The 10,144-nt window shown below is 41.4% G+C and overlaps 4 protein-coding genes across 7 annotated transcripts; 2 read left to right on the plus strand and 2 right to left on the minus strand.

Moving 5' to 3' along the window:
* Window positions 1-1,497: 1,497 nt before the first annotated feature.
* Window positions 1,498-4,259, plus strand: LOC108557103 (putative inorganic phosphate cotransporter). Its single transcript, XM_017913497.1, has 5 exons — window positions 1,498-1,736; window positions 1,818-2,165; window positions 2,230-2,438; window positions 2,563-3,627; window positions 3,781-4,259. The coding sequence occupies exons 2-5, from the start codon at window positions 2,132-2,134 to the stop codon at window positions 3,991-3,993; spliced, it is 1,521 nt and encodes a 506-aa protein (XP_017768986.1). The 5' UTR covers window positions 1,498-1,736; window positions 1,818-2,131; the 3' UTR covers window positions 3,994-4,259.
* On the minus strand, window positions 4,260-5,637 carry LOC108557106. Its single transcript, XM_017913503.1, has 4 exons — window positions 5,560-5,637; window positions 5,177-5,314; window positions 4,936-5,112; window positions 4,260-4,879 (listed from the first exon to the last, which is right to left on the minus strand). The coding sequence occupies exons 2-4, from the start codon at window positions 5,287-5,289 to the stop codon at window positions 4,303-4,305; spliced, it is 867 nt and encodes a 288-aa protein (XP_017768992.1). The 5' UTR covers window positions 5,290-5,314; window positions 5,560-5,637; the 3' UTR covers window positions 4,260-4,302.
* Window positions 5,638-5,654: 17 nt separating this feature from the next.
* On the plus strand, window positions 5,655-7,899 carry LOC108557104 (stimulator of interferon genes protein). Of its 4 annotated transcripts, none has more exons than XM_017913498.1 (8): window positions 5,655-5,832; window positions 6,137-6,251; window positions 6,525-6,560; window positions 6,635-6,945; window positions 7,001-7,261; window positions 7,313-7,490; window positions 7,559-7,672; window positions 7,734-7,899. In XM_017913498.1, exons 1-8 carry the CDS (start codon window positions 5,821-5,823, stop codon window positions 7,820-7,822), a joined length of 1,116 nt encoding a protein of 371 aa, XP_017768987.1. In that variant the 5' UTR covers window positions 5,655-5,820; the 3' UTR covers window positions 7,823-7,899. The 4 variants fall into 4 exon arrangements, with proteins under 4 accessions (XP_017768987.1, XP_017768988.1, XP_017768989.1 ...); XM_017913499.1 differs by having other exon boundaries at window positions 5,656-5,832; window positions 6,665-6,945; XM_017913500.1 differs by lacking the exon at window positions 5,655-5,832 and having other exon boundaries at window positions 6,189-6,463.
* Window positions 7,851-9,144, minus strand: LOC108557105 (pancreatic lipase-related protein 2-like). Its single transcript, XM_017913502.1, has 4 exons — window positions 9,070-9,144; window positions 8,739-9,011; window positions 8,305-8,682; window positions 7,851-8,250 (listed from the first exon to the last, which is right to left on the minus strand). The coding sequence occupies exons 1-4, from the start codon at window positions 9,098-9,100 to the stop codon at window positions 8,042-8,044; spliced, it is 891 nt and encodes a 296-aa protein (XP_017768991.1). The 5' UTR covers window positions 9,101-9,144; the 3' UTR covers window positions 7,851-8,041.
* Between the last annotated feature and the right edge of the window lie 1,000 nt (window positions 9,145-10,144).

A 10,144-nucleotide genomic window follows, 5' to 3' on the forward strand; every position in this document is an offset into this window, starting at 1 on the left:
GAAAATAATTGAAATTATGAAAATATATTTTTAAGACTGAGGAGGGAGGGCTGCTTGTTTTGAATCCCGTGTGGTATAAAATCACTTACTACTTGATGTCTTCATCACCAACTGCATCTCTGCACATCTCCATCTCAGCCCTCGTTGTTGGTTGGCACTCCGAACACTCACGATAATTTAGCAAAAAATACGCACAAAATACCCGGAATGTTAACACTCCCGTGATTCTAATATTAAATATATAGCAAATTGAATAACGAGATTTTAAATTAACTGCAATCACGGTTGAAGAACAAGAGCCGAAGCCTTAAACTTGTTTTCAAAATAACGCACAAACACTGTAAATCAGAATGTAAGACTAAGAATCGGCTAATGGCCAAGACTTTTCTTAACGACACCTGTCGCGATACAAAAAATGAAATTTCGGGGAAAACGCGAGCCCCTAGATCCGCTGTGATCTGTCGGTGATTGCTCGCATATTTCGGATACGAGCAACCACCTTAACGGATGCACCTCGAGAAGGTTTTAGCACAGGCGGTCTTGCCATTCTATACGAATCACTGCGAACGTGATTAACGCACAGAATGACCTGGTATAATTAATACCTTGCATCCATATAACGAACAAAAAAAAATCTTTAGGGAATTCAATTATTGAGTGTTAATTGCTTATTATTTGAAATACTCACAACTAATCGTCATCAGTAGATCTGTGGTTTTCTATTTAACTAAATTTTACTGGAAAATTGTTGAAAATCCGTGAATTTACACGAATTTATAATCAAGACGAAGTTATCTTAAGCGAGAGACGCGCACTACTGTGGCGTGAGGACGCCACAATCGTGCCAACTTCGACCGAACTTGTCTTTTTTTTTTTGCAATAAAAATGCATTGTTTCTAACTTCGCGAGCTCGAAATTTGTCAAAACAAAGATAAAAATTGAGGGAGGGGACGCGTCCTTTCGCCATTTTGAAAACGACGCAATTTCTAATTAATTAACCCACATAATTATAAGCGATACTTTGATTTTGAATTAAACCACGATCAAACACGTAAGTGAAGATTTCCTAAGCGTTGTATGTGTGAATCGACTCTTCTTTTTTATTAAATATGAATTAATTACTCACTGTTAATTGCCATATTCTAATTGGATTGTTCTCTCCGATGATGGTTTTCACAGGATACGAGATAATTCAGTAGATTTGAATGGATTACACAACAATTTTGAATTTTCGAAACGGGAGCGCACGTCGATTCATTGAACGCCGGTCAACAAATGAGCATCATTCTCCGCGCAAAAGTGGCGTTACCGCGAACACAGTTGCCAACAGTTTTGTGATTAAAGTCAAATTTGAAAATTCCATATTCAATATCGCAGTTGCGTTAATATATCCATTTTTAAAACATTTCTAAATTAGTTACAATGTGAAATGTTTCAGTTAATTGTTGATATGTTTTAGGTAATTTTCGAATACTTTTTAAGTGTTTCCAAAGAAGATTTTCGAGAACCGTCGATGATGATGATGCGTCACATCTTCCTAAGAACTGCTTTCAACGTACGAGCGCGTTACGTGCCAACTGTAATGGAAGAGTCCAGAAAATTCCGTGAAAACATGCATTAACACCGATTTTATCTGCTCTTCCGTATCTATCGATTGATAAACCTTGTCGGTTTCCGTTACCAAGTACACCGCAAGTTCCCTGCACCACACGAACTCGTTCCATCGATTGAATTAAGTAAGACGCAATCATTAAATTAATATGCATTTTTCGCATAGAAAAAATGACAAACTTATTCAGCTTCTTAATATTTCTTAGGATTTGGTTCGAATTGATGCTATTCTTATTTGGAATGCACTTCGTTTTGTTCCATTATTTTAATTCGTGCATGGAATCGCTATTTCTGTAGTCGCGCCGCGCTCCGTGTATTTCTGCACGTCGCTTTCTGGGGCAGATCATTATTTCGCGAGGGCGCCGAGAGCACAGGCACAGAACGCAGCATAAAACGAGCAACAGGTCGACCCGCTCGATACTCCAGAGACTCCCATCTGCGACGAAACAAAACATATGGCCACAACAATCATCAAGTGCGATCAGGACTTTGTTATCTGTGCAGCTTAGAAGAAGGGATCATGGAGAATCCGACGAGAAGAAATATTTGTGGAAGTGAGTTTGTTTTTCTTCCAAACGTGGACGTTAGCATTTCACTGTACTTTTTTCATGTCTGCAGAATGGATTTCTGCCAGATACCTTTTGGCCACCCTCGGCTCCTTGGGGATGGCGATCGTTTACGGCCTGAAGGTTAATCTGAGCGTCGCAATCGTGAGCATGGTCAATCACACGGCGCTTCGTCTCTCGAACCCCATCAACGAGGCCTCATCTTTGACCAACGACGACAGTTGCTTGGAACCTGCCAGCAATTCTTCATCTTCATTCGAGGTAAATACCTTGCAGTCTGCTTAAGATCAAAGAACCTAAAAACGGAGACATCATTAGAGTAGAGTAGATTTGTTCAGTGTTTATATTATGAATAGGGATTAGATGTTGGAATGTGTGATTTCAGGACGGACCTTTCACTTGGCCCGGAACTATGCAGGGTGCGATGCTGAGCTCCTACTTCTGGGGCTACATCATAGCCCAGATTCCGGGTGGTAGAATTGCCGAACTCTTCAGCGCCAAATGGACGATGTTCTTCGCGGTGGCTGTAAACGTAGCGGGAACGATCCTCACTCCACCTTCCGCGAGGATCCACTTCGGTGCGGCCCTGGCCATGCGAATCGCCGAAGGCATCGGTGGAGGTGTGACCTTTCCAGCGATGCACGTGATGCTCGCCAGATGGGCACCTCCGAAGGAGAGGAGCGTGATGAGCAACCTGGTGTACGCTGGGACGGCTCTCGGGACGGTCGTGAGCATGCTGTCAACCGGGGTCATTGCAGCGTCCCTAGGCTGGGAGTCGGTGTTCTACATAATGGGCGGCTTCAGTTGCGTGTGGCTCGTCCTCTGGGGAATCCTCATCGCCGACTCGCCCGAAGAGCAGACGTTCATCGATGACGATGAGAGAGAGTACATCATCAAATCGCTGGGACCGTCGGAGAGGAAGCAGAAGTTACCGGTCCCTTGGAAATCGGTGCTCACCTCTCCCGCTTTCGTCGCCATCTTCATAGCGCACACATGCAACAACTGGGGATGGTACATGGTTCTCATCGAGCTGCCCATCTACATGAAATCCGTACTGAAATTCAAAATTACCGAGAACGCCGTCCTCACGGCTATACCGTTCCTCAGCATGTGGATTTTCAGCATGATCCTTAGCCGCACGCTGGATGTACTCAGAGGGAAAGGCGTCATAGATACGACGAGAGCACGCAAAATAGCGACGCTCATCGCCTCCGTCGTGCCGGCATTTTGTTTCCTGCTACTCAGCTACATTGGATGCCAGAAGATCGTAGCAGTCGTCTTGATGACGCTTGCAGTCACTGCTGTCGGTGGAATGTTCTGCGGATTCCTCTCCAATCACATCGACATCGCTCCAAACTACGCAGGCACTCTGATGGCACTCACCAATACCGCCGCCACAATACCGGGAATCATCGTTCCGATATTCGTTGGAAAACTAATACAAACCGACGTACGTACACACAGTCAACTTAAAAATTAAACAAATATTGTTTTGGTCGCTATAGCAACGATACTTTAAATCAGTTACATCAATTGACAACAGTTTTGAATTAAATTCTAACATCGAAAAGCAATAAAATATTAATATATTCATCATTTTCAGCCATCTATCAATTCGTGGAGGATCATTTTCTGGACCACGATAATTCTCTACACGATCGAGATCATTGTGTACGGGTTGTTCGGCAGCGGGGAGCAGCAGCCGTGGAACAACACTTACTCCCACGAAGCGGTCGAGGTGCAACCTCTGAAGCAGAGCCCCACCGAGAGCCAGAACTACGAATCCACCGAGAAGGCATTCAAGGATAGCCCATGAATTCGCTCGAACATCTAACCGCTTCCTAGCTAAACGCACAATCTCTCCGTTAACGCACAAAATCCCTTAAACCACAATGAAGACACGCACTTTATTACTTAAATATTCTCTAGCGATTATAAAGCGTTTTCGCAACCAATCAGAACGAGGCTTAAATGAAATGGCGCAATCCGATTGGTTGAGGACAACAACAGTATCTGTAATTTATAGAATAATTAATGGATGTATCCATTCACATATAATATTTGTTGAGCGATTAGGCAATGTAAGAGAAAATATATTTATTATTTAATTAGCTTAAATCTTAAATCACACGAGCGGTTTAAATTTCTTAGGTCTATTCGCGTTCTTCCTAACGGATTTCACCTTCAACCCTATGTAATTGGTCTTAACAGCGGGCTTCCGATCGTCGAAGGAGAGGAAATCGATCGGATTGGTTTGAGACTTCGCTTTCGACGTCTCCGGCACGAACACCCTGACATTAGGATCCGTCCTGATCAAATGGAAATTTTTAGTTACTGCTATTTCCTCATCCTCGACAACGGATTGCTCGGATTCCGCACAGAACGCTTCGTCTTCGGCAAAATGCGCGTGCCTTTCAGGTACGGGATAATTAGCGCAAAGCGTCTTCACTTTCTCATTGAAAGCGTCGAACTTTCGCACGTTGTTCAGGCCTAAAACTATTGTGGGGATGCCAGTCGATGAGGCAAGCGTCTCCTTCAGTTTGGGCACCACCAGAACGTTCACCTTCTTTAAAACGCACAAATCTATGACGTGCTTCACCATGTATCTGGGATTCACATCAGCTGTTATCAGCACTGAGGCAGGACACTTTTCGGATTCCAGCAGTCGGGTGACTTTGTTGACACCAAAAATTAAATTGGATCTGCGTAAAGAGTTCAATTTATTTCATTTCATTTAACGTGATTCAGGTAATATTACTTAATCTCAGACTCTGGTGGTTGAAAATCTGGGCTTTGCTCTGCTCGGAATGATTTCCTGGACTCCTTGGGAATTGCCTTGATGTCAGCCCATGGGATTTTGGTGGTGCATTTGAGGGACGGCAACTGCTCCAAGAACTCAAGCAGGCCGGCAGCTTCGGACTGATTCATTTCCGGACTGCGAATGTGTTAGTTTTGCTTTGTGTAATTTGCAATTTGTATAAATCATTAAGTGTACTTACAAGTATTCATCGTAGGGATTGACAAGCAGGTTCTTGATCACCTCCTTCTTACCCTTCTGTGCAGACAACGTTTTCTTCTGGTCCCTCTTCTGTATCACGGGGGGCTTACCCATCTTCAACTCCAGATATAACCTAAAACTGATTACAACAAAACAAAGCTACATAACCTCAATACGATATAATATAACAAATGAAATAATTGTAATTTTTGTCATTTTGTCACTTGGATATAAATAATACGCATTGGTCAATTGCAGGTTTCAAAAAGATTTATATGATAATAATAGTAAAACTCGTTTGGAATCTTATAAGAATTTTTAAAAATTTAAATTAATTAACTCTTGTACTTGTGGCGCCTACTGAAGAGCTACCGGTGTACTAACGATTAGGTGACAGCGGCACAGCTGGGCACAGCCACCATGATATTTTTTTCATATGACTTTGGTCCTTCCTGGTTAGGATTCTTGAAACTTGGCATCATTGGCATTAGTCATGGAACGAATTCGATTCGATTAGATTCGTGACCCACAATATTGCACTGAGCCAGAACCCACTTCCTTTACATTGTTTCAAATTCATAAATAAATTCATTTCCTTTGATCGTTTTCAATAACATCGTCGTATTTACCAGACTCTTGACGACTATGGACCAAATCGTAAGTAAAGTGCATTTCGTATTTGTTGCAAAAATTTAACATTCGAACTAACAAGATCATTCATTCAATCGCACACGAAGATTGCATCTTTAACACAACAACAACAATTATCTCTGATCTACAACAATCATCTACTGATAAAAATTAAGTAAGCGACGTTCAGTTGCATTTTGTTTTTAAATAAATCATTCAAATTCTTGCATCATCTTTAATCAAAGTTGATTAACAAAAGTAATTAACAATAATTTTCATTTGATTTTTTTGGACGATTATCGCAAGATACTGATTTCGTACTGATTTGCAGGAGTACGTGAGGACGAATTCCAAGAACAGAAGAGTCTTCCCGAAGAGCATTCCGCCAGAGAGGCAGAACGAGGCCCGTTCTTATCAGCATCTAATTGCGATCGTGTTCTTGCTACGTAAATATAATTTATGAACACATCAGCTAAAAGTGATGCTGTTATTTATACTCGGAAGTACCAAATCCTTAACATGTTTATTTAGGGCTCAGTTTACTTAATCTGTTTATTTTATTATTCGTTCATTCAATATTATAATACGATTCAGTATATTATTGCAGTTGTTAAAAGAAAAACGATGACGAATGTGAGAAGCAAAAGCATTATAAAACGTTTGTTTTGAACGAATAAATTTCCTTAAAACACTTACGAATGCGTTTCGTGTGCTTTCAGTTGCTTTCGTTCTATATCCGTCCGCAGGATTCATTTGTGAGTAGACCAAGCTGAATTTCGCATTCAGTCTCCTTCTGCAAAATGCAATTTGCATTAGTATTAGTTATTAGTATATGTAAATTATATTTATGTTCGTGCAGTGAAATACTTCTCGCTTTTCCTGCTGGTGCTCTTCGCCATTGCGTTCGTTAAACGGTTGACGCATTTTGCGGAGGAGTACAAATACCTGCACTGCAGATACAACGATTCCCTCCATCTGCTGATCAACGATGTCTTCACGATCCTCCCCAGACAGATCTCCATCTTCTTCGCGGCGTCCAGCGTGTTCCTGCTCGCTTACAATTGGGAAACCGGACACGAAAACCTGCCGATGTTGCTCATCCTGGCCGCCGTGTATCTGCTGAAGGACATCCTGAAATTGGTAAGTTATCAGTTCAATCGTTCGGATGATGAGGCTGATGCGGCCGCTGATGTAGGACGATTACCCGCTTCGGTATTCGCTGCGTATTTCAGACATGATGGGCCTCGATTACGGATCCGGAATCGCGCACAGTTTCTACCACGGCTACCTGAAGATCAATTTGGCGCCGGAAGACGGATTGAAGGACAAGATGATGATCTACGAAGCGGAGGAGAACGTCAACTTCCATCAGCACAAGCTGTACGTCCTCGTGCCGCTGTCCTTGTACTGTCCGCCAACCCTCGAGAGCGTCTCCAGCAGGATCGAAAAGGCCAAGGTACGTGTGATCACCCGATCATCCGAGTTTTCCTTCTAATTTGTTTGTTAGACTCTGGATCCGATCACCAAGAACAGGGCGGGCGTCATCAACAGGGTCTACAAGAATGCCGTCTACAAGATCAATTACACGTCGGGAAATCAACAAGAGAAGCTGTACATATGCGCCGAGTACGCTACGCCGCTGAAGACCCTCGACGAAGTCACCAATAAAACTGGACTGCATTCAGGTATCATTCTGAAATCAGTAAAAACATTTAACATATTTTCCCGAATAATAATCGTTCAACTTCTACAGAATACTACAAGAAGCACAAGTCGGAGTTGATCAACCAATTTTACGAAACACTCACCTCGCTCATCGCCGAAGACCCGGACATGGCGAACACCTGCGAAGTGATCTACTACAAAGGTGAGTTGAACTTCATTTCATCAAAAAAATCCATTTGTTATTATTATTATTATTTTTTCAGACAAAAAAGCGAACGGTGATCTCATAGACGTCGGCGATTTGATCTTGAAGAAACTGATTCTCGACAACAGGAGGATGCTACAAAGTTGATTGACAGTTTTGACTAAATGTAAATAACTAAAGAGACAATATATTTTATTTAATGTAAATAAACGTTGTTGTATTTGGAGAATTTGCAATTTGAGATAACCCGCTGCACATTTATTATGTAAGATTTAACATTGTTTTCAATTATACTTTTGGGAAAGAGAACAGGAGTTTGGTGCATTGGTTGAATAGTCGTTATATTCATGTATTTCTGGTCGGGAATTACGTAAAGTACGGAGCTGCAGCGGTGGTTCTGAAGTAGAACGTGCCGGCGGCGTTTCTGTCCACGTCTTCTCCGTAGATGGTCTTCTCGTTCATCGAACAAAGGTTTATTTTGTAGTTCAGATAATTGTTGCATTTGTAGGCAATTTGGGATTTATCGTTTATGGACTGTATGAAGTAGAGGTAACTGTGGATATGGCTGCAAAATACTGGAAAATAAAAACCATGGATTACGGTGAATACAAGTTCACGGATATGCTTACTGTCTTGAACCAAAGTAAGTTGATTGTCGTGCTCTAAGAGAGTGCATCCAGGCTGTCTCCTGTCACCTCCGTTGGGCATGAAATCAACAGTTCCAATCGATTCTTTGTACCCGAAGACACCACGATCCGTATGAGTGATATCAACGAAGTTGGCATCGCCGACGTACAATCTCTCCGTCGTATCCTTCCCCTCGAATTCAGGTCCAGCCGGATCCAGGCCGCTGATCCTGTCGATCTTCTTGCCCATCAAACGCAGCACCTCCTTCCCCGCAAAGCCGCTCACCTGCCCTCCCAGAGAATGCCCCACCACGTGCACCTTCTCCAAGCCCAAACCCAGGTTCTTGTTCAGCTTCACGATGAAATCTCCGACGCTATCACCTTTCATAAATAAAAAGAGCAATCACTTTAAATTGAATTGAACATTGAAACCTTACCGATTATCTTAGTGTTTTGCACCGAGACCGAGTATAATTGCGCCGCCTCTTCCTTCCAATCCACCTGGATCACATTGCAATCGTACCGCAGCAGATAAGCTCTCGTCATGTCCGTGTACCATTGCCTTTCGTAACTCTCTAGCCATCCGTGAATAATGAACTTGACGGTGAGATTAGCGTTCACCAAATGCAAATTCTCATCAGTGATTTCCGTCTTCGACTCTGGCGATTGCCGATTCAACAGGTAAAACCTGGCGATGGCATCACCTCCACCTGAAAATTATCAGAAAAAGAAAACACATTAAAAACACATGCAAAATACGATACGTACCAATGAAAACTAGGAGAAGCAGAAGCAGCATTATCGAAGTTTTTCAATTACTATTTATTACCGAAACAAAGCGCACAATCTTATATGTTTTCATTTATCAAAGAATGGCAATTTTTACGTGCCAACCTAGAACAATTCGATTCCCGCTATCATTTCCAGCATACCGTTTGAGATAATCGTGTAATGTAAATTAAACAAAACAAACAAATAAAAATTGTAAAATTCCATTGTGACAGGTGATCGAATGTAATCTATTGCTGCTGCTGTTGTTTTGAAATTTAGGAATTCATTTCACGCACAGCTTTTCCTTCCATTCTACGTACATTTTTTTTTTTACTTTTCTTTAAAGTTAAACTGAAAACGTCGTGCGCGAAATGCAGTCGTTTCCATATTTGCTTCCATCAATTGCTTCAGGACGCACTCATTGTCTACTCTTCGTTTCTTAATTGATTGTATTTGCAGAAACTCGATCTCGGATTTCTGAAAACATAATAGACGAATAGACAAGATCAAGTTGAGATTGGAAAAAAGATTTGCCTGTTCTTAAAGAAATCCTCTTCAAATCTTGACCATACATTTCAGGTATGTATAATTTTGTATATACGATCAAATCTGTATTTGCTACTTGGTAAGTAATGCGTATTGTAATGATATTGTGAGTGAATTGATGCAAGATTGACTCAAATTATTAGTATTGTGACTGCAAACTTCTCATTTAAAAAACACCTAAATTGTTGTTGATATGTTTAATTCACATTGGTATTGCGTAGACCAGTGGTTTCAAAACTTGATGTTACTATGCCTCCCTCAAAAGTATGTAATCATTTGGCGCCTTCATAAAAGGAACGCGCATTACAGCAATATGGATAAGAGCACAGGAATGTATCTATACTTGCTAGATTCCCCAAACATTCCGCTTTCATATGAATAAATTGGATATCATTCTATCTATTATAGTTTTCGAGAAAATCAATGAAATGTAAAAACACTGCTTTTTCGAGCATTTTTTATTAACTTTCAATCACGAATTACAGCCGAAACGACTAAAAGCACAGTAATATATCGATACATGCTA

The sequence above is a fragment of the Nicrophorus vespilloides genome, unplaced genomic scaffold, assembly GCF_001412225.1.
Source record: "Nicrophorus vespilloides isolate i.1.1-1 unplaced genomic scaffold, Nicve_v1.0, whole genome shotgun sequence".
Taxonomy (NCBI): Eukaryota; Metazoa; Arthropoda; class Insecta; order Coleoptera; family Silphidae; genus Nicrophorus; species Nicrophorus vespilloides.